Here is a 24632-nt window from a genome sequence, read left to right on the forward strand (position 1 = left end):
GTACAGTGCACATCCCAACCAATGCAAAGTTGCACATACCGTACAAAACAACAGAAGAATTTACTGTATACAGTTACAGTAAAAAAAAACTATGCTGCTCTGCCTCTGTTTCCATTGTTGGCATCCATTGCTCCAAAACAGAAGAGCTCACCTGTTGCCCTTTTATGCTAAAGCTCTGTTTGCTAATTGTAAAAATGTGTGACAGGTGTTTGCCCATGTGATGAGTCAGTGTGCATATTTGAATGGCAGTGTGTTCCTTGTGAAAACAAGAGATTTTTCTGCCCGAAAATTGTGCCAAATGCAGAGAATTGTGTGTAGTGTTTTGAAAAAAGTGTGTTTTAGAACTGCAATGTGAGTGTAAAGCAGGAATTGTGCTTGTAGTTTAGCAGAATTGGTTCAGGGGGTTGGTGCATGAGTTACATGCTGTGGTCATTGTGTCTCAAGTACCAATATTTGTGTGTAAACAATTGAGAAAAACTGTAATGCATTTTGGATTCTTCTCACAACATACTTTATATTCCCTCCTCTGTACCACAGAGCTCCATCATCTGCAAATAAAGATCTGCAAATATTCGTATCCACCCTTGTAAACACATAATTTATCATGATAATAAACAGTAATGGACTTATGACACTCCCCTGAGGAGTGCCATTCTCTATCATACCTTTCGCTGATATGCTGATATGTTTTTAGCTATTGAAAAGCACATTGGACAACATAGATTGTATTTAATTGTGCTATATAAATAAATTGCCAAAGATGTTTCTCCCTCTTCCTCTTACTGCAACATTGCCTTCCATTTTGTTGAAGACACATAAACTCACCTTTTGCCTTTTTACTTGCACCTGATTCTTGAGTTTACAGTTAAGCACCTAAGTGTCTGCACACCTGACGGCTGTGTTTGATCAATTGGTTTATAGGGGAGGTATTTTGGAAAGCAGTGTCTTGAAATGGCAAAGAAGTGACATTATGTTAGATTTCTGTATCTGATGTAGAGAAGTGTGTTTTAGTGTTGTGCAAAAAGTGTGAGGCTGAGAATGTGCTTATAGTTGAGCAGATCTGGGCTGAGGTTTTGCTCCTTGAGTGTAGAGTTTCAGTAACTGTGTGTTATTTTTAATTTTAGTGTGTAAGCAATTGAGAAAAACTGTAATATCATCCAGATTAATGAACGACCCATGTTTCCTGACTTTGCTGAGACTCCAAAGTTAGTCCAAACCTAACTTTCTCCCATGTGAACCCTTTTACACCTAGAAATCTTTCAACTGCCTTCACAATTTATTTTAATCTTCTCTGTTCTTTTTTCTGTCTGAAGTGTGCAATTAATAACTTAGAATGAGTGTTAAATACTCATTAAATAAAAATCTGACTTCTATGTCTTAAAGTTCACTAAAGATACTAAGTCAGGAGTCCAAATTCATCAGCCTCCACTCTTCTTATAAACCTAATGATAGATTACTTTAATGAGTTTACAAACTAAGCTAGCATTTTATTTTTCTGTTCTATTATATTCTATACTGTTAAAGTACATTCTCATGTGATTTGGATAGTGTTCTGCTGCTTTCTCTCTCTCTCTCTCTCTCTCTCTGTATCCCAATGTATCCCAACTTCTGGAAGTAAGTAAAACATAAAAAAGCCTATGCATGTAAAAAAGAAACAAAAAATAATGTTGAGATTTTTGTACAGTGTATGTGCTAGTGTACTGCTCAAAGACACAAGATTAGGTTCTAGCAAATATAAATCTCAGTGACGCTATAAAATTATATGAATGTTTGTGTAATATTTTAATTCACTCTATTTGTGTGTGTGTGTGTGTGTGTGTGTGTGTGTGTGTGTGTGTGTGTGTGTGTGTGTGTGTGTGTGTTTTGTTCTTCAGGTCTGGAGTTTAACTGCAGGTTTAATCAGTCAGATCTCTGTTACGCAGCTCTGGGACACAAACTCAATCTGAAGATGGCGGACACTAGTAAATATAACCTAACGATAAAAAAGAAAATAAGCAGCACAGAAGAAGATCCAGTTTGTACAATAAAAAAAGGCACAATAAAGAAGAGTGGATGTCATCTTATTAATAACAGACCTGAAGTCCCAGGTAAAAAAGTAGTATACTTTAGTGTATTTGAAATATGAATGAAGTACATGAATTATAAAACAAGTATACTTCTACTTGTTGTACTTTATTTAAAGAGTATTTGGTTTGTACTTTTTAAAAGTATACTTCGAAAAAGATGTAATTAAGTTCAACTTAATAGTCCAAACAGTAAGTATACTAATTTATCAGTAATCAAATTATTTTTTAAATGTACTTTTTGAAAGTGTACTTTGTTGTAAATGTATTTTAAATTGTATTGAAGTTTATTTTTTTTAAGTGTATTAAATTTGACATACTTAGAGTGGCAATTCAGTGTACTTATGGGAAGTATATTTTTTTGGAAATTAATTGTTAGTATACTTTTTTTTAAAGTGTACTATGTTCTCACTTCATTAGAAGTGTGACTTCTGTACTCTTTATACAGTACACTCTAAAATAAGTGTATTTTTAGTGGCATATCAGAGTGCTCTCATAAAATATGTTAAAATACAAAAATGTATAGTGGTAATTTAGTGTACTTTTAGTAAGTACGATTATTTTTAATACAAAGTATAATTTATTAAAGTGTACACTGATTTCACTTCATCTGTAGTGTAATCAGTCAGTCTGTTGTTCGTTATCTGGCTCGGCTCGGTGTTCATCTTCAGTTCTCTCTTCACAGCAGTTCAGTCAGTGTACTGTTTGAGTACATGAATTACTCGGGGATATTGGTTTGTTTGAACTCAGAGGGAGTGTCAGCCACATTAAAAAAGTTAACAGCTTAAGTCATTTGTGGATTAATGCGTATTGGAGACGCGAACCGTTTAAAACGATTCAGTTCGATTTGGTGAACTGGTTCAAAAAGATCCGGTTACATCGAATGATTCGTTCGCGAACCGGATATCACAAACTGCTTTGTTTTGAACTCTCTCTCACAACAGACACGGAAAAGAAGACAATGCTGAATAAAGTCGTAGTTTTTGCTATTTTTGGACCAAAATGTATTTTTGATGCTTCAAAAAATTCTAACTGACCCTCTGATGTCACATGGACTACTTTGATGATGTTTTTCTTACCTTTCTGGACACACAGAGAGCTCTCGGACTAAATCTAAAATAAACTTTGTTCCAAAGATAAATGGAGGTCTTACGGGTTTGGAACAACATGAGGGTAAGTTATTAATGACATAATTTTGCTATTTGGGTGAACTAACCCTTTAATTTGAAGAACATGCATGTTCACGTTATGTCTTGGAATACAGACCTGACTTCCCAGATTACAAATTTGAAAATCCACTTAACTCTGCCATTTTTGCCGTCATTGACTACTGTTAATACTTCTTGTTTGAATTTCACTGATTAAGCAATATGGTAAAAGTGACAGTGGGTTGGATTAGGCCTGGGATAAACGATAATTTTTTTTTTATGATTAATTTAGCGATTATTTTTCGGTGCATCGATTAATCTAACGACTCTTTTTTGTTTTTGTTTTTTTCAGTCCGATTCTATTTCGGTTTGATTCGATTATCGATAATCTCCCCATTAATTGACTATTACCAATTTGTAAAAAGTCCAAAATAAAAGACTATACAAGTGCAAAGTAATGCATTCTTAGTCAGAGACGTAGCGTAAGCCTTAAACACATAGGCCTAGCTTACTAATAAAAAAGTGCATCTTGTAATTCTTCTTTCAGATGAAAATAACAAATTGATGTCATTCAATAAAAAAAAAGGTCACCCAAAATACTTGTTTAGAGCAATTGAAAGAATACAGTAACCAATGTAAACTTGAGGGCTTTAAGCTATTTAAGTGCTTTTCCAACAAAAAATAAATAAAAATTAACAGCGACAGTGGGAGCCAGCAGCCTGTCATGGTGTCCTTCCTGAACCAACAGAATTTAACATTTGTTGAAAACACATAGCTTTAAGCTTACTGAAAAAAAGTGCATCTTTTAATTCTTCATTCACATAAAAATAACAACAACGTATAGTAGTACACTCTGCCACTCACCTTTTTCTTAAAAAGAAATATTAATGTAGGTAACTAGAATTTAATAAATGGAACATTATTGTAAAGTGTACCGATTTGTTATACACCGATTCAGACGTCTCATGAGTTCAGTGTTGGACAGATCAGTTGTTTTAACTATTCATTTAAGTGAATCAGTTCAAATGAGTCATTAGTTCGCGAATCGGACATGTCATTATTGGACGTGTAGCCTACGGCAAGCACTGTGTGATTATCCCGGCAGTTTATTTTTTAGCACAACTCGCACTCCGCGGTAATTCAGCAAAAAAAATATCTCAGAATGCTCCACGTGAAACTTTGTTCATCCCAGCCCTGGTACGGATATAACTACAAGGCCTCTGGCCTCTGGTACCAATACTGTGACCACAAGTGACATGTTGCGTTTATAGGCAACCCTCACAGGGAAAGGAAAAAAAGGCAAGCTGAAGGAGCAGCTTGAGCCAGAAAAAACCAACGCAATTTTAGGTACAGTAATGTCATAGTTATGAATCCAAATCCATTGTCATGACTGATTGACAAATCCATTATAATCAATGATTGTATTTCAATGTTATACATTGTCTATCCTGTTTTAATTCATCCCCATGTCTCTTTCCTGTTTTCACAGATGCAGTGAGGGAGCGATATTTTAAAAAATGAAACTTTCATATATTCTAGATTCCCTACATGTAAAGTAAAACATTTCAAAAGTTTTTTTTTTTTTTTTAATTTTGATGATTAGAGCGTACAGCTCATGAAAGTCCAAAATCCAGTATCTCAAAATATTAGAATATTTCCTAAGATCAATCAAAAAATGGATTTTCAAAACAGAAAAGTTCAAGTTCTTTAAAGTATGTTCATTTGTACACTCAATACTTGGTCGGCAGCACATATTTCAGCAAATGACTTGCTCCTAGCACAAATTACAGCATCAGTGAAGTGTGGCATGGAAGTGATCAGCCTGTGGCACTGCTGAGGCACTATTGAGCCTTCAGATCATCCGTATATTGTTGGATCAACTGTTTCTCATCTTTCTCTTGAAAATATCCCATAGGGTCAGGTCAGGCATGTTGGCTGGCCAATAAAACACAGTAATATCATGGTCAGCAAACCACTTGGAAGTGGTTGTTGCACTGTTAGCAGGTGCTAAAGTCCTGCTGGAAAAGGAAATCAGCATCTCCATAAAGCTTATCAGCAGATGGAAGCATAAAGTGCTCCAAAATCTCCTGGAAGATGGCTGCATTGACTTTGCATTTGATAAAACACAATGGACCAACACCAGCAGATGTCACGGCCCCCCAAATCATTACTAACTTCAGAAAATTCCCACTAGACTACAAGCAGCTTGGATTCTGTGCCTCTCCAGTCTTCCTTCAGACTCTGGGTCCATGATTTCAACATGAAATGCAAAATTTAATTTTATCTGAAAAGAGGACTTTCGACCACTGTTCACTGTCCAGTTCTTTTTCTCCTTAGCCCAGGTAAGATGCTTCTGACGTTGTTTCTGTTTCAGAAGTGGCTTGGTAGTCCTTTTCCTGAAGATGTCTGAGTGTGGTGACTCTTGATGTGCTGACTCCGGCTTCATTCGACTCATTGTGAAGCTCTCCCAAGTGTCTGAATCGGCTTTACTTGACAGTATTCTCAAGCTTGCGGTCATCCCTGTTGCTTGTGCACCTTTGCTTACCCAATTTCTTCCTTCTAGTCAACTTTGCATTTAATATGCTTTGATACATCACTCTGTAAACAGCCACCACATTCAGTAATGACCTTCTGTGACTTACTCTCTCTGTGGAGGGTGTCAATGATTGTCTCCTGGACCATTGCCAAGTCAGCAGTCTTCCCCATTAGTGTGGTTACAAAGAACAAGAGATACCCAGAATTTATACTGTAGGGATGGTCATTTAATGAAACTCAAATGTAAATATTCTAATATTTTGAGATACTGGATTTTGGACTTTCATGAGCTGTACGCTCTAATCAACAAATTAAAAAAAAAAAAACTTTTTAAATGTTTTACTTTACATGTAGGGAATCTAGTATAAATGAAAGTTTCATTTTTTTTAAATAATTTACAATGAAAAAATGAACTTTTTCACGATATTCTAATTATATGACCAGCACCTGTAGATATGCATGTGTAGTAAGTTGTTTGCCATTGTTCTGTTCCCGGCATTTCAGAGAAAGTCGACTGTTCAAAGTTCTTCCTTTTGCCAATATCTGCTTTTGTGTGTTACTTTTGTGTTAATAATAAAGATCCTTTTCTGAAATGCAATTTGTAATCTGTTGATTTAATGTACTTGAACTGAATTTTAATGTAATACACTTGTAGTGTAATACCAACATTCATGCTTAAGTATAGCAAAATGGGGATAAAATTACAAATGAAATGTACTTTCAATTTGTTTCTACCTTACACTATAATAACATTGCACTGAAAGTATGTGTCTATGATGTTTAGGTTGTAATTGAACTTCACTTCAAAAACATTATTATTGTCATAGTGGGACACTTTAAAAGCACTAAATATAGTTAGGAAGTGCATTTGTAGATCACTTGAAATGTTACAGAGGCATACTAAATTAACTGTTTATAGTAATTATAAGTATGATAGCAGTATGCACAAAATGTACTTAAACACAAATATAATTTGCACTGCAATGCCTTTTTAAGTGTATTTCCATTAGAATGGAAATACAATGCAATTGTACTCTAAGTGTGCTTAATTGCTCATGAATCTTGATTTTCATTAGTGTATTTTAGTGCACTTGAAGTTTAAAAAAAGTTGTTCCATTTTAGTATACAATTTACACTAGAAGTGTAGTTAAATATATGTTAAGTTGAAGTTAATACATAATTGAATACACTTAACTATACTTGGATTTGACGAAAATAGTACAAAATGTAGAAAATATACTTAGTACACTTTATTAAAGTATATTTTTAATAGAATTCTTTTTCACCTGGGGTGTCATTCATTAATGGGACTCTGATAATAAACCCTGTGATCAGAGCAGATTCAGGGACTTACAGATTATATCTCGAAGACTCATACGGCACAGAAACATCTAAATATCTTCAAGTGATTGTTGAAGGTACAGTAACTCTCTCATCAGACTCATTACAATCTCATGTTCTCCAAAGATCTCACTCTCATGCAAATCAATCAGATGAATCTCTGTGAAGGTTTTTATTCATGTAACACACAGTAAACACACTACATACTCCAGGAATATATGAGTAGTGTGGAAGGATGGCATTCTGCTGTGTTTGTCATGTGACTGTCATGTGTCCCTCCCTCCAGCTCCTATTGGCTCAGTGGAAGTGTCAATCATCTGCTCCTCCAGTGGGGTGATGAGGGCGTCCTGCTCCTCTGATGGAGATCTGCTCCTCTTCAGCTGGACTCTGAATGGAGATCCACTGATGGATGGAAACATCATTGAACTGGATGAGGGAACTGATGGAAACATCAGCTGCAGCGTGAAGAACCACGTCAGTCACCGACAGAAGACTGTTAGTGTAAAACACTGTCCTGGTGAGATGATTTCTGTTCATCTACAGATATCAACAACCCAATATAGATTAAATAACTAATTTATTGATAGATTGATTGATTGATTGGTGTGTCTGTGTTGTTTTCAGAGTCTGCGGTGTTTGTTCTGGTCTGGTGTTTTCAGATGATGTTTCTGTTGGGTCTGTTAGGAGGTTTTCACATCTACATGAGACACACGTCAGGTCAGAGACATTTATCATCATCATTATGGATTTGACATGCAAATATTAAGAGTGTGAAGATGACGATGAGAATCTGATGCTTTTAGGAAAGAAACAGGAAGATCAACAAGTGAGAATGAGAAGATTTAGAGAAGGACATGAACACACAGCAGAAGATTGAGGAGAGCAGCAGCAGATCTCATCACATCTATGAGAAATCACTTCAGAACGGCCAAGACTTTCACATCCATCCAACATTTATTTTACACATCTGGAGTCACTGATTTACTTATTTCACAAGATCGTTGTCATTATAGAATATTTCAAAACTAATCTAACTTTAATCTAAGAATTGTAGATTAAATATGTTGAAATTGTTAAGATTAATTTGGTATTGAGTTAAATGAAAATAAAAACTTTAATTAAACTGTTTTTGCAGTCAAAAATGCAACTCAAAAAAAAAATTATTTAATAGGCCTAGACAATTTTTATTTTATTTCAGAAAGCGCATGAATTAAATTTAAACAAGTTTGCAATATATATATATATATATATATATATATATAAATAGATATCAAAATATAAAATTAAATTTAGGAGTCCAGCTGTAACTCTTGTTTCCTCCTGCAGATGTCGCTATACAAAACCAGGAAAGTGTCTCATCTTTGACACTTATTATTCAAACATTACATTATAGACTTGTGTGTTTATTTCTATAAAGTTTATTTGACAGATTTAAAGGTGCAGTAGAACGTCTTTTTAAAAGATGTAATATAAGTCTAAGGTGTCCCCTGAATGTGTCTGTGAAGTTTCAGCTCAAAATACTCCATAGATTTTGGGGCATCATTAGAAATGAGCCGATTCCAATAGTATCCAGCTGCAGCACCGCGGTTTCAGAACCGCAGCCACAGAACGGAAGTGAGGGGCGGGGCTTAACAGTCTTATTTGCGCGACCCATACATGTCATTTTCTTTTGTTAAAGATAAGTTGTTTTTACATGGATTTTGATCGGATCGATGTCTACAGTATTTAACAACAATACTTTTAAATAAATTTTACTGTTCATATAGGCCTAATATGCATAAGATATCATGATGTACAAAGAGCACAATTTTAAAACAGCCTATGCTTAATGTCAATGAATGAAAAACATTTGCAAGCCTTTTTTTAAAATAGTTGAAAGTGATGTTGTAATTCTGCAACAGTGGGCTTTACAGGGTTAAATACTGTAGACATCGATCCGATCAAAATACATATAAAAACAACTTATATTTAACAAAAGAAAATGACATGTATGCGCAAATATGACTGTTTAAGCCCCACCCCTCACTTCCGTTCTGTGGCTGCGGTTCTGAAACTGTGGTGCTGCGGGTCTGCAGCTGGATATGTCTCGCCGATTCAGGCTGCGGCCCCTTTAAATCTTGTGCTCCCCTCCCCCGGAGCTCGCGCTTGCCTTAACCAGCATAAACAAAGTTCACACAGCTAATATAACCCTCAAAATGGATCTTTACAAAGTGTTCGTCATGCAGGATGTCTAATCGCTTAAGTACAGTATTTATTTGGATGTTTACATTTGATTCTGAATGAGTTTGATAGTGCTCCGTGGCTAAAGCTAACATTACACACTGTTGGAGAGATTTATAAAGAATGAAGTTGTGTTTGTGAATTATACAGACTGCAAGTGTTTAAAAATGAAAATAGCGACGGCTCTTGTCTCCGTGAATACAGTAATAAACAATGGTAACTTTAACCACATTTAACAGTACATTAGCAACATGCTAACGAAACATTTAGAAAGACAATTTACAAATATCACTAAAAATATCATGATATCATGGATCATGTCAGTTATTATTGCTCCATCTGCCATTTTTCTCTATTGTTCTTGCTTGCTTACCTAGTCTGATGATTCAGCTGTGCACAGATCCAGACGTTAATACTGGCTGCCCTTGTGTAATGCCTTGAACATGGGCTGGCATATGCAAATATTGGGGGCGTACATATTAATGATCCCGACTGTTACGTAACAGTCAGTGTTATGTTGAGATTCGCCTGTTCTTCGGAGGTCTTTTAAACAAATTAGATTTATATAAGAAGGAGGAAACAATGGAGTTTGAGACTCACTGTATGTCATTTCCATGTACTGAACTCTTGTTATTCAACTATGACAAGATAAATTCATTTTTTTTAATTCTAGGGCACCTTTAAAACTGCACTACAGAACTTTAGCCTCTCTATTCTCACGTGTGAATGAAACAAAATCACATGTCATGTGTGGAGCAGTTTTGTGCACAGATGAATCTGAGGGTTTGAGGAATCATCTGATGATCAGCGTATCAGAGCGGATCTGTCCGGATCTCATCATGTAGCTCTTTCACATGCTTGCATAGGTGGCTTTCAGAGTCTTGAAAGAAACAGAAATGACACTGAATTTATGAGTGGTAAAGAATTCATGATTAAGTGCAAATAAACATGGCAGTTTTAATTACTTGGTTAATGCTTGTGCTTGATGATGAGAGTCACTTCAGCATCTGAAAGCATTGAGTCCTGCTCCACATCTCTGTTTCTTCTGTTTGAGAGTCTCTCTGTGCTTTCGACAGTGGAAGTGTTCAAAGTGTTGTTTTTCATTAAAAAAAAAAAAAAGAAATTAAACTTATACATACATCTCGAACCAAAACCAAAACTCTTTAGAGGCATTTTTTAGACCAATCAACATCACATTTGGTATCACATTTAGGTTTTCATGTCTTTTATTTTGTATTGTCACAGTTATGTTTCCTGTTTGTCATGTGATTCCCTTGCCCTCATGTGATCTTGCCACGTGCTTCCCCTGTTTATGTGCCATTAGGTGTGTTCGACATCGGCTGCGGCTGGATGTAACCGATCGGCGAGATTAGCCGCGTGCAGGCGGGGAGGAGCTGAAACGGGTGTGTCTCATACGTCCTGAAAAGTGAAGCCGCGGGCTCTTTGATCGCCCCCTGGAGGCTGGATGCAGTACAGGTCATAAACCCCGCCCTCTCAATGCAGTCGAATGAGACTTCAGTGAAAACTTAAAAATAAATTCTGCTTCAAATAAAACTTTCTGAAAGATGGTTCTGGTCATTTAAGGTAGTTGTTATCACGCTGATATATATTCAATTGTTCGTTTTTGTGATGATTTAGATTTTAGCTAGCAATTTGATGCTATAAAAACGGGGCGTGTCGTCATGATTCGAAGTTGATTGACAGCTTGTCTGAGGACTGTCGGAGCTTCGAGGGGAGATTGAAGATGTATTAACTAACTGTTAATTTTCGATTTCTTTGTTATTTAACACCAACAAAATGAGTTGTTCAGCAGTAAACTGTACTAACTGACCTACAGGATCTGACTGATCACTGAACTTTTTTCTGTAACATTAAATATGGGCGTTATAAGGTAATTAATAAATGTTATTAGTTAAGATTACACACCTAATGTTAACCATGTCGGGAAAAAGCAGGTGATCGTTATCTGGCAGTTACTTATTATTTTTATGGGTATAAAATAATAATTAGCAGGACAAAACTAATGATAACTTACTCTAATTACAGCAATCGATCTCCTGTAACGTTAGTTGAACTTGATTTAAAATGGCAGGACCGTTTCTGGCGATTTAGAGTTGTTTCTAGTGGCATATTATATTGATTTTATCTACTGAATTTGCTGTTTCAAAAATATTATTGCTCTAGAAACAGAATAGCCTATTATTTTATAGGTAGACTTTTAAATTGTGTATAATTTTTATAGTCTATTTAAAATACATGAATGATGACGCAGTCGCCTGGGCGGAAGTTTGATATCGCGACTCCGCCTCCGGCTCCACGACGATTCCTTCTGAAACACACGTGATCGTTGTCATGCGGTGAATCCGGCCAATCATGGAACAGCTGTGTCGTCATCAGCGCTCGTGCAGCTCCTCTTGAGAAACTGCGCTGGCTGACTCAGGTTGCTGATCTCGAATCGCTCTTGCGGTACTTTAATATGGCGGGCCGGAAGGTCCAAAAATATGGCTACCGACTTGTCGCGGGAATTCACTATACAATTGCCAGTAGCCACTGAGTTTACCACTGATAGGCCGGCGGTGCATCTGCATACACACTCTCCTCACGCAGCGAACGACTCACTTTCCTCACGCAGCTGACCACTGACTCTCCTCAGCCGGCGACTCACTCTCCTCACGCAGCGGACGAATCACTTTCCTCACGCAGCCGGCGAGTCACTTTCCTCACGCAGCGGACGACTCACTTTCCTCACGCAGCGGACGAATCACTTTCCTCACGCAGCCGGCGACTCACTTTCCTCACGCAGCGGACGACTCACTTTCCTCACGCAGCGGACGAATCACTTTCCTCACGCAGCCGGCGACTCACTTTCCTCACGCAGCCGGCGAGTCACTTTCTGCAGCCGGCGACTCACTTTCCTCACGCAGCATTAACTCTCCTCACGTTTCTTTTCAAATACTGTGATGGTGCAATAACTAACTACATCTACTGTAAAATTGATCATTTTTGTGTTGTAAATGTAATTTATTCTGAAGCAATATTCCCATCAATGTTCTGTAAACTGTTACTGTTAAGATGTAAACTGTTAATCATCAGATTTGTATATGCCCCCTTAAAGGGATAGGTCAATCAAAAATAAAAATTCTGTCATCATTGACTTACCTTCTAGTTGTTCCGAACCTGTATGAGTTTCTTTCTTCTGTTGAACTAAAAATATATTTTGAATGTCAGTAAACAAACAGCTGACTGTAGCGTGTGACTTTCATAGTAGGAAAAAAAAAATATATGGAAGTCACTGGCTACCATCAACTGTCTGGTTACTGACATTCTTCAAAATATCATCCTTTTTCTTTCTTCTGTTGAACTAAACTCATATAGGTTTGGAACAAACTAGACTGTAAGTCAATGATGACAGAATTATCATTATCATTATTATCATCAATTATCACAGGTTTAACGATCCCTTGAAATTGATTGTCATGGCATTTTTTTTTTTTTACCTTTATAAAAAGGTACTTTTCCCCTAACCTTGGCTATCAGTCTCATGTTAATTAGAATAACTCACTGTAGGGCTTTTACCGTTATTTTTTCCACGGCAGAGGAAACAGAATCTGCATCAGAAGTGGCATTTAGATGCATGTATAAAATTGAATATGAATGTGCAAAACAAGCATGAAAAACACTGTTTAACAACTTTACAATAAAGATCTATAAAGCTTTTGTGGATTTTACAAATTATCTTTAATATACAATATTCTGAAAAAGTGACATTTCCCTTTTTGCAAAGTTCAAATGTTGATAAAATATATAACTTTAACTAAAGATACAACCATCACATTAGACTCAGTGAAACAGTCACTGTTTAGGGGCCCAAGCAGTATAGCTGTTGGTGCCTTGTTTAAAATGTTATTTGTAGTGAATGCTCTTTTGAATGGTGTTATCAAATAAGGAATCTGTTGTAAGCTGATTAAAAAAAAAAACAAACAAAAAAAAAAACATGAAAGTAGCGTATACCATAAACTAATGTGATGTTTACAAAAACAATGCAAATTTGAAATGTCAAAAATCTGCAGAACCAGTGTTTAAGCATGACAGCTGCAAATCAAAAATTTATCTTTAGTTAAAGTTATATATTTTATCAACATCTGAACTTTGCAAAAAGGGAAATGTCACTTTTTCAGAATATTGTATATATTGTATAAAGATAATTTGTAAAATCCACAAAAGCTTTATAGATCTTTATTGTAAAGTTGTTAAACTGTTTTTCATGCTTGTTTTGCACATTCATATTCAATTTTATACATGCATCTAAATGCCACTTCTGATGCAGATTCTGTTTCCTCTGCCGTGGAAAAAATAACGGTAAAAGCCCTACAGTGAGTTATTCTAATTAACATGAGACTGATAGCCAAGGTTAGGGGAAAAGTACCTTTTTATAAAGGTAAAAAAAAAAAAATGCCATGACAATCAATTTCAAGGGATCGTTAAACCTGTGATAATTGATGATAATAATGATAATGATAATTCTGTCATCATTGACTTACAGTCTAGTTTGTTCCAAACCTATATGAGTTTAGTTCAACAGAAGAAAGAAAAAGGATGATATTTTGAAGAATGTCAGTAACCAGACAGTTGATGGTAGCCAGTGACTTCCATATATTTTTTTTTTCCTACTATGAAAGTCACTCTCTACAGTCAGCTGTTTGTTTACTGACATTCAAAATATATTTTTAGTTCAACAGAAGAAAGAAACTCATACAGGTTCGGAACAACTAGAAGGTAAGTCAATGATGACAGAATTTTTATTTTTGATTGACCTATCCCTTTAAGGGGGCATATACAAATCTGATGATTAACAGTTTACATCTTAACAGTAACAGTTTACAGAACACTGATGGGAATATTGCTTCAGAATAAATTACATTTACAACACAAAAATGATCAATTTTACTAGATGTAGTTAGTTATTGCACCATCACAGTATTTGAAAAGAAACGTGAGGAGAGTTAATGCTGCGTGAGGAAAGTGAGTCGCCGGCTGCAGAAAGTGACTCGCCGGCTGCGGAAAGTGAGTCGCCGGCTGGGGAAAGTGACTCGCCGGCTGCGGAAAGTGACTCGCCGGCTGCGGAAAGTGACTCGCCGGCTGCGGAAAGTGACTCGCCGGCTGCGTGAGGAAAGTGAGTCGTCGGCTGCGTGAGGAAAGTGATTCGTCCGCTGCGTGAGGAAAGTGAGTCGCCGGCTGCGTGAGGAAAGTGATTCGTCCGCTGCGTGAGGAAAGTGAGTCGCCGGCTGCGTGAGGAAAGTGATTCGCCGGCTGAGGAGAGTCAGTGGTCAGCTGTGTGAGGAAAGTGAGTCGTTCGCTGCGTGAGGAGAGTGAGTCGCCAGCTGAGGAGAGTCAGTGGTCAGCTGTGTGAGGAAAGTGAGTCGTTCGCTGCGTGAGGAGAGTGTGTATGCAGATGCACCGCCGCCCTATCAGTGGTAAACTCAGTGGCTACTGGCAATTGTATAGTGAATTCCCGCGACAAGTCGGTAGCCATATTTTTGGACCTTCCGGCCCGCCATACTTTAAAGCCATACGTCACAGTCACATGACGTCAGCGCTGTCTCAAGTCGGACAACATTTCTTACCGGCATGCACTGCTTCAATTCAGCCACCTATCGGTCTTTGCGGCGCTGCATCAAGTCGAACAACCCTATTTTCTGAATAGTTGTTTTGGTCATGTGTTTTTCAGTTCTGTTTTCTTATTGGTTCATTGTGTTGATTACTTTCAGGTGTGTCTTGTTAAGCCATTAGTCTTTGTGTATAAATAGCCCTCTTGTTACCATTGTTTCCTGTAACTGCTCTTGGTGAGATCTGTTCATGGTTAGTTCATGCTTCTTAGTCAAGTTATGTTTATGTCTTTATGCCTCCGGTTTTGGTTTTGTATCACGTATATCATTTTTCAATAAAACTGCACATGGGTTCAACTTCGATTCGCATTCAGTGAATTACATTACAATTTGTATAACGGACCTAACTGTTATTTATAGTTTATATATTTAGATTATATGTGTTTGCGCACATTGTATCAGGAAGCAACATATACCCACATGACGACAGGGAGGTGACGGCGGTGCGTAAATCGAGTTTCCCCTCCCACTTCTGATAGTTTTACTGAGATGTCTTGTCCCGTGCGAATTGGTCAATTAATATTACAGACGTCCTGAGGTAAAATTACTTTACTTCACCTCCCCATGTAAAACTAATCCCATCCGAATAGGGCTATAGTCTGCACAATGCTGTGACATTTTAAAATTTACATCCATTTGGATTACACAGTCTTAACATAAATTTAATGTGATGCATATTTGTCAGTCAGTATTGAAACAAACCCATCAGAAACTTAAACAGACTTGATTTTGTTCCTCATTTTTGTTTCAGTGGTTTAAATACCAGGAATACAGAAAATAAACTTATGTGTGTTAGTTATTTTTGTGTCCTTGTAAAGATGTTCAACCTCAAACTTCTGCAGTAAATGATGTCAACTTCCTCTTCTCTCAGAAGTGTACAGTAGTCTGAATATATCATGAGCACAGATGAGTGTCAGCAGATCTTGATTGTGTGACTGAAGCAGCATCTTCTCTCTTCTGCTGGATTATTGGGCTCTTCTGGACTCTAGAGAAATGAAGATCATCTTTGGACTGATGCTGCTGAAAACTGCTGCATGTGAGTCGACTTTCAGATCAAACTCATCTAATGATTAAAAATTTTGACATAAAAACTCAGTAATATTACATTAAGAGTTTTCCAAAAAATAATCTACAGCGTTATAGTAATAGAGTTGTCTGTTTTAAGTGATTACATGTTTTGTTTAGTGCTTTAATAGTGTTTTCTTAAAAGTGTTTGTGGAATAATTATCGGTGAGATAAAAGACTTTAAGTCCAAGTAAAAGAGTTCAGCATATGTGTTAAAGACCCATGAAATCAAATTGGACTTTTATTAGTTTATACTGCGAGTTTCGTGAGAAGAGCTGGAGGGATGAATTTGGATGCCTGCACTTAATATTTTCATAGTGAACTTTAAAGGGAACCCCTGGTGTTAAGACTTGTATGGCTTAATATAACATAAATTATGTCTCTTATTGAAATATGTAGTAGAAAACCCATGAAAGATTTACATTATTTAAAAAATCCATGACATATTTGGATAATGGGGACGCCATTTTGTTTAGGTGACAGTGCGTTCTATGTCGATGACGTCAAATGGTTGCTCTCGGAGAGTTACTGACACTGCCCTGTTACTATTTTACTGCAACACAAAAATAAAATAAAAATCAAAGTAAAATGCTTTATTAGTGATGAGAGGAGAAAAGAATGGGAAGTTGTGGGAATGGGGATGGGAAGAACCGCATCTTTCCTAGCCCTGATGCCTTTCATACTTTTAATCTGTATGTTTTAGTGCAACGGTAATCTAGCAATGCATACTATCTTAATATCTGCGTGGTTCTTTTTAAAACAGGATCAGCCTTTTCAAATTGAGCCAGAGCGCAAAATTAGTGAGGATGAAAGCCGTGCAATGTCTCTGTGGCCATTTAAACTACTGTTGTACACAGTTAAACATGCTGAGAAGTTGCTACTGTTTTTATACTCTCACAGATATCTCGTGCATCACAGCACACACGAGCTTTGAGGCAGTCTGTCTCAATCTAGATTATAGGTTTAAACTTCAATCCAAGATGGCAGCACTGTGTTTGTGTCCGTCTTGTCTGATCTACTAATCTGCAGTTGTACATCTTGTATGTCTAAATGTTGTATGTTTATTGTAAGAAGCCGTTTTTAAAATCAGACTCTATGTTGCACTGAGTCTGGAGTAAAGTCAGACCGCGTTGGGTGAAGCGTGCTTACTTGTTGCACTATTCCGGGTCGCCATCCGTCATCATGTTTTCGCTTTGGAAAGCGGTTGCGTTAAACAACGGTGAACGGAAGGTTACGGTTGTTTCTTGAAGAGCTCCTGGCTGTTTCTTGGAGAACTCACGGATATTGAACTAACTGGAGCTCATAGATCATCGTGGCGGCGAGGATATCGGCAGTTGAGGTTGGTGGTGTTTGTTTGCCCTTCCTGAGCTCTCCGGCTGCTGTTTGCCCGTGGACAGGGCCTGTGTTTCTTGCGCTGTCGCCTCGGCTGTCTGCTCTTTGTTGGGGTTGTGGAGCTGTTTGAGCTAACGTTAGCTTGTTTCTTGTCTGCATGATTTTCACTTCAACGCTGGTATCATGAAGATGCTACTTTTTTGTGCGGTAATTTTTATGCACGGATTATGGGACATATCAAGGAAGACGGAAGATAAAGCGTCTCCATATGTATTTGCCAACAAAATGTACGGATAATATTTTCATATTTCGGGCTGCTAGTAATTCTGTGCCAATGGACACAAGGACAAAGAATTCACTTATCTTTACTTTTATTACTAAGATCTTTTCATCATACTCTCGTAAAGAACAATGTAATTCTTCACTAAAAAATCTAAGGCAGCGATATCTGATAATGTTGTTGCTTTTACTGGCCGGTATTAATCCAAATCCTGGTCCAGTCGGAATTGTTTCAATCCCAATGGATTTTTCAAATAGATCAGGCCTTGGCATTGTACACTTAAATGTTCGTAGCCTGTTGCCAAAATTAGATCAATTACAATATGGGCCAAGACGACCAAAGCAGATGTTTTGCTTATTTCTGAGACGTGGCTTAAAAAATCAGTCTCAAGCCACGATATTGCATTAGAGGGGTATAAAGTGTTTCGTACTGATCGTAAAAGTAAAAGGTGTGGGGTTGCAATGTATATTAAATCAAATTATCATGTTACTGTTCTGAAGTCAGTTTCTCTCCCTAAACAATTTGAATTCTTGGCTATTGGCCTAGAATATGGAAAGGATTGTCATTTATGTATAGTTGGTTGTTATAGACCACCAGCAGCTATCAGTGATGCTCTCACTTCATTGTCAGCTGTTTTAACCAATCTGCTTTCTAAAGATCTTGTATTATTGGGTGATTTGAATTGGAATTGGTTAACATCAAATTCAGAACAGTTTAAAGCATATTGTGATTCTGTGAATTTTACTCAACTTATTGAATCACCTACACGACCAAATCATAAGAACCCAAGTAAGTCCACTTTAATAGATGTTATATTGACAAATAAACCCCATAAATACACCTATACAGGGGTTTTTCCTGATGATGTGAGTGATCACTGTACTGTTGCTGTTATAAGGGTTTGTAAAATTCTTAAAGTAAAACCTAGGTTTATTACAAAAAGGAGCTTTAAACTGTTTGATATACAAGGGTTTCTGCATGAATTTATTTTCATCCGTTTTTAATACCTGATGTGTCCATTGCATGGCAGTATTTTCACACTTTATTCTTGAAGATTGTGAATAGGCATGCACCTGTTAGGACATTCAGAGTTAAAGGTCGTGATAATTCATGGTTCTCAAATGAATTATCTGAACTCCTTCATGAAAGAAATCTGGCTTGGGCCATAGCGAGGAAATCGGATATAGATAGAGATTGGGTAGCATTTAGAAAATTGAGAAATAAATGTACAGCTCTTATACATAGATCAAAATCTGAATATTATCTAAATGAAACCTCACAAAATCTAAATAATCCTATTAAATTTTGGAAAACCGTTAAATCACTTTCTCCCTCCACGTCATATAATGATTTTCCTGATCGAATTTTGGTAAAAGATAGCCTTATTACTAATAGGACGGACATGGTAAATGTTTTTAATAAGCATTTTATTTCTTCAGGTTCAATTTTTAATGAAATTCCTCTGAGTGATGTACAAAATCTCCTCTTTTGAGAGAAGATAGTTCTACTTTTAGATTTTCTCCTATTTCATGAAGTGAAGTTTTGAAGGCTTTAAAAAATCTGGACATTAAGAAGTCTGCAGGGTCTGATGAAGTTGAGCCATATTTTTTTGAAAGTAGCTGCCGAGATTATTGCTGGCCCATTAGCATATATTTTCAATTTATCATTAGAACAGATGTCTGGAAATCTGCCTTGGTTGTACCCCTGCTGAAAGGTGGAGATCCAACCAATTTAAATAATTATAGACTGATTTCAAAGCTATCAGTGATAGTTAAAATTTTAGAATCTATTGTTAGTGAACAACTAAAGGAATTTTTGTCTAGAAACAGCATCTTGTTCAGGTATCAGTCCGGTTTCAGGAAGAATCATAGTACGGTAACTGCCACAATGAAAGTTCTAAATGACATTACATGTGCTTTAGATAATGGAAGATCATGTGCTGCAATGTTTATTGATTTGACTAAAGCTTTTGACACTGTCAGTCATGATATTCTTTTATCGCGTTTACATAGTATTGGTCTTTCTGAAACTGCATTAGGCTGGATTAGGAATTACTTAAAGAACAGGTGTCAGAGGGTGCAAATTAAGGGGTTTCTTTCTGATAAGCTCAGTATTGAATCTGGTGTGCCACAGGGGTCCATTTTGGGTCCCCTGTTATTTACATTATATATAAACAATCTTGGTGATAATTTATCAGATGCAAGTATTCATTTATATGCTGATGACACTATAATTTACTGTTTTGCATCCTGCATTGATAGCTGTATCTTAAAGTTACAGGAAGCATTTGTAATACTTCAGCGTAACCTCATCTCTTTAAAACTAGTTCTGAATGATAAGAAAACAAAATATATGGTTTTCTCTAGGAAACGCATGTGTGAATCCTCTCTACCATCTCTTTACACTCTGCGGGGTAATTCTATAGAATTAGTCTCCTCTTATAGATACCTAGGCTTTGTGTTGGAAGAGGACTTATCATTTAAATTACATATTAAACATTTGGGCCCGGTTTCACAGACAGGGCTTAGCCTAAGCCAGGATTAGGCCTTAGTTCAATTAGGATATTTAAGTAGCTTTTATAAGTGTACACTAGAAAAAAACATAACTTGTGTGCATTTTGAGAAAAAACAATGGCAGGGACATTTTTTAAGATCTGTCAGTGCAAGTTGCTTTCAGTTAAAACAGCTCAAACATGCATTTTAGTCTAGGACTAGCTTAAGCCTTGTCTGTGAAACCAGGGGTTGTTGTCTAAGTTAAGGTTACAGCTGGGGTTTTATTTTCGGAATAGTGCTTGTTTTTCACAGTCAGCTAAGAGAAAGCTGGTGGAAGCTACCTTCTTACCTGTCTTAGATTATGGAGATGATTTTTACAGAAATTCCACTAAGGCTCTTTTACAATCATTGGACTCTGTTTGTTACTCTGCTTGAAGATTCATAACTCATACAAATCATTATACTCATCACTGTGCATTGTATGAAATGGTGGGTTGGCCTTCACTTCATTTAAGAAGGTACAAGCACTGGCTTATATTTGTGTACAAGGCCATAGTTGGCCAGCTTCCTCTGTATATGAACAGTTTACTGTCTGTCAAGAGTCAAGGGCATAATCTGCGTTCAAGTAGATATATTATTTTAAATGTTCCCTTAATGAAGACAGAGTTTGGAAAAACTGCTTTTATTCATAGTGCTTCATAATTCATAATTATTCAAGTTGCATTCATAATGCAACTGCTTGGAATGAGATTCAAAGATCATTGAAACTTAGTGTATTTATTTCAATTAATGAGTTTAAGATATATCTTAATCGAATCTTGTTTTATTGTTGGAAATGTGTATGTTGTGATTTATTGTTTTATGTGTTTAATTTTATTTTTGTTTTTATTTTGTTTATTGTGTGCTGCTACCTTGGCCAGGGATCACTTGTAAATGAGATATCTATCTCAATGTGATTTTCTTCCCTGGTTAAATAAAGGTATAATAAAAAATAATAAGAAAAGGCTGCCCCTCGTCAGTCTCCACGACATGTACGCCAAAGCCTACGTTTATACCCATCACCAACTAAGCTCATTCAGTATCTGTGGTCTACTAAAAGCAAGGCATCAGGTCTAAAGTGAAGAGAACAGTGAGATGGCATCACTGTGATTTTAAGAAAGCATAGCCTTCTTAGCTTTGACAGCTTTGTTGATTTTAATGATCTCAAATTGTTTTTTAAATATCTAAAGAATCATGTGTCACCACTGTTTTCTGAATTGGTCAGTAGGCGTCAGAGCTCTCACAGTAAAACACACAAGCCACTACTAGTGGTGACTGTCTTGTTCCAAAGTATAAAACCCTCTTTTGGTCAATCTGCTTTCTCGGCAAAGGGGCCAAAACTCTGGAATGCTTTACCTACTAATTTAAAACTAGAGACCAATGGCAATGCTTTTGATAGAGGACTTGAACAATGCTTAAAATCGAATAGTCCTTCATACCTGTCACAATCACCTGTGAGAGTGCCCATGATCACCACCAGAGGGCACTAGACTGTTGTCACTGTTTCAAGACTCAAAGATTGAGGATCCAAACACAGTATTTTATTAGTCAGAGGGTAATCCACAATCGTAATCAGTAACAGACGAGGGTCTAAAACCAGTAAATCAGTTCAAACAGTGACAAGGTTACAAGGCATAGGCAAATGAAGAAATCCACACAACAGGCTGAAGTAACAAGTAGTGATGGGACAGTTGATACTGGGGCTCCGATGCTCCGACGCAGTTTTCAAAGCACTATTGTATCACACACTGTACCGATGCTTGTATCGAAATGACAGTACCAAGCTTCAAACGTTGTGCAGTATCGGAAAATCGGGACAGCTGGTTTGAAATAATTGGTGCTTCACCTGATACATAAAAGGAAAATACATTTAATCATGTTTTATTGCTGGGGTCTCAGAGACCCTGAACAGAACATAAGGGTTAAACATCTCTTCCAAAATTATTGTGGCGACCAGGGCGGGCGAGAGCCGTGAGGGAACGGCGCGAGGCCGGTGGCGCGAGTGTTAATGAGCTTCACCTGGGAGGCGCACCGGCCTTGAGTCCCTCACGGAGGAGCTCCGGGAGCATAAAAGGAGGAGCGACTACAGTGAAGGACGAGAGAGGACCAGGCCTGGACTTTATTTTACGTTTTATTATGTTTGTGTGGCCGGCAGACGTCCGCGAGGGTCTGCCGGCATTACTTTCGTTTTGTTCTTTGTTTATTTTGAATTAAACTTTTGTTGAACGTTCGCCGGTTCCCGCCTCCTTCTTCCCACATCTATGAACCGTGTTACAATTATCAATTATGATCACATCATTGTATATTTTATATTATCGATCAATATGTGAATCCGTTGAATAGGCTACACATGACAGGAGTTGTGGTCTCATTGTCACAAATTAATTTAGATAAGATTAGTTTAGATCAGATAGAACTGTATTGATCCAAGACAAGAGTGATTCCGTATGTCACGGACTTCCAAAGCTTTGTCTGGTCACGTGCTTTTTCAAACCGTAGATCTGCTCCCCGATTTGTTAGATATGGTGGAGAAAACAAGTCTGACCACCAGATGTCGCTAATGTGCACTGTGTTAAAAGCTTCGAGTAATTAACCTTTTTTCGGCACAATTTAATGAAAGCCTCAAACGCTTCAGAAAGCCTCAGTTTCCCATCACTAGTAACAAGACTAGACACAAGGAAACAGAATAAAGTGGCTCAGAAACGCAAAGGTAACAACTGCAAGATCTAGCGATGAGTAAGTGAGAGAATCTGGCTTTTATGGACAGAGGTGATGATGCTAATGACAAACAGCTGCAAACAATCATGGCTGATAGACCGGGCAGAGAGTTATGGGTAATGGAGTCCAAAACAGTGACAACAATCTAGGATGGAGTGCCCTCTGATGGTGATCATGGGCACTCACACAGGTGATCGTGACAATACCCAATTACTATTGCGGTCTGATTATGTTGCTTTTGCTCTACAGTTTATGTATGTAAATTATTTTGAATGTATTGTTCTCTCTATTTTTTTTTTTTTTTTTTTTTTTTTTTGGTATATTTTTTCCTTTCCCACTTTTTCTTTAATATTAAAAATGAAAATTTGATGTTTATCTGCTTACCCCAGGGCATCCAAGATGTAAGTGACTTTGTTTCTTCAGTAGAACACAAATGATGATTTTTAACTCCAACTGTTGCAATCTGTCAGTCTTATAATGCATGGCAATGGTAACAAAATCTATGATTAAAAAAAACATGCACAGACAAATCCAAATTAAACCCTGCGACTCATGATGACACTATTTCCTAGACACGAAACGATCAGTTTGTGCAGATTGTGTCAAAGCATCTTTACAGTGATAACTGGTATATAATTTAGCTGCACAGCAGCTTTTAAAGAAAATGATGTCAATGCAGGCAGATCAAAGCACTGTTGAATATCGAAAGTCAAGTGTCCCCAACTAAGCACGCCAAAGGCTACAGCGGCAAGGAACCCAAACTCCTACAGGTGACATCAGGTGGCAAAAAGGTGTTAAAACGGTGAGAAAAAAAAACCTTGGGAGAAACCATGCTTAGTCGGGGGGCCAGTTCTCCTCTGGCAAACAGTGCTTTGTTACGATTCAAGTAGTTACATAAGTCCGATGGAAACGCAACATTCAAAGTATTTATTCCAGTTCAGTCCAGTTGAGGATCGTATTCATCATGCCGGTATGGACGGTTTGTTGAGGAGCTGTGCCACTGGCTGTCGTGTCGATGAGGCCTTCACAGTGGATGATCTAGTTGATTCAATCTCTGCTGATACTTCAGGGCTGCGTTCTGGTCGTGTCAAGGCGCCGATCCTCGGTCTCGGTTGATTTTGATGTTCTAGGTATTATCAGCTGGCCTGAATTCTGAGATCGCAATAGACGTGAAGGACTATAATGCTTTAAGAGCTCGCTCAGGTACTGGGGAGCTAAACCATTTAGTGCTTTGTAAGTAATTAGCAAGATTTTAAAATCTATACGATGTTTAACAGGAAGCCAATGCAGTGTTGACAGAACTGGGCTAATATGGTCATACTTCCTAGTTCTAGTAAGAACTCTAGCTGCTTACAATCATTGTATTCACATGTTTTATGATACATTTAAGGTAACTTCAGTTATGCCATGTTTAGTGTCTATGGGTTCGTGTCGAGAAGATTTAAATGCTTGTGTATGCGGTATGTCCATACCTGTGCAACACATCAGTATTACAAGAATCTTTAATAGTTCTTCTTCAAAAACTCAGCCAGTTAATCTTGCTCAGTCATAAAAGCCCTGACAGGAGGTGTGTTGTCACCCGGAAATACAACAACTTCATTGGTCAGGTCAACAACTAGGAGGAGTGACTTTGACCAGAGGTTAAAAGCCAGTGAACAATGCCACTCCCTATTTTTTTCCTTGCTTCTTGGATGACTGAACAGACCCCTCCTTGCAGCAGGCCTCTTCAGGCC

The 24632-nt window shown here is 37.3% G+C and overlaps 1 protein-coding gene across 2 annotated transcripts in view; it reads left to right on the forward strand.

Annotated features, from left to right (window-relative positions):
- LOC125261134 overlaps nucleotides 1-24632 on the forward strand; it is a 31243-nt gene that overhangs the window by 1658 nt on the left and 4953 nt on the right. The window contains exons 2-6 of one of the 2 annotated variants that reach the window (XM_048179734.1): nucleotides 1875-2080; nucleotides 7038-7164; nucleotides 7374-7604; nucleotides 7712-7804; nucleotides 7891-8201. In XM_048179734.1, the coding sequence (XP_048035691.1) occupies nucleotides 1875-2080; nucleotides 7038-7164; nucleotides 7374-7604; nucleotides 7712-7804; nucleotides 7891-7964 (731 nt within the window). In that variant the 3' untranslated portion in view covers nucleotides 7965-8201. Of the gene's footprint in view, nucleotides 1-1874; nucleotides 2081-7037; nucleotides 7165-7373; nucleotides 7605-7711; nucleotides 7805-7890; nucleotides 8202-24632 lie in introns of those variants that run through there. The other variant, XM_048179735.1, reaches the window with a different exon arrangement.

Source organism: Megalobrama amblycephala, unplaced genomic scaffold (assembly GCF_018812025.1).
Source record: "Megalobrama amblycephala isolate DHTTF-2021 unplaced genomic scaffold, ASM1881202v1 scaffold331, whole genome shotgun sequence".
NCBI classification, from domain to species: Eukaryota; Metazoa; Chordata; class Actinopteri; order Cypriniformes; family Xenocyprididae; genus Megalobrama; species Megalobrama amblycephala.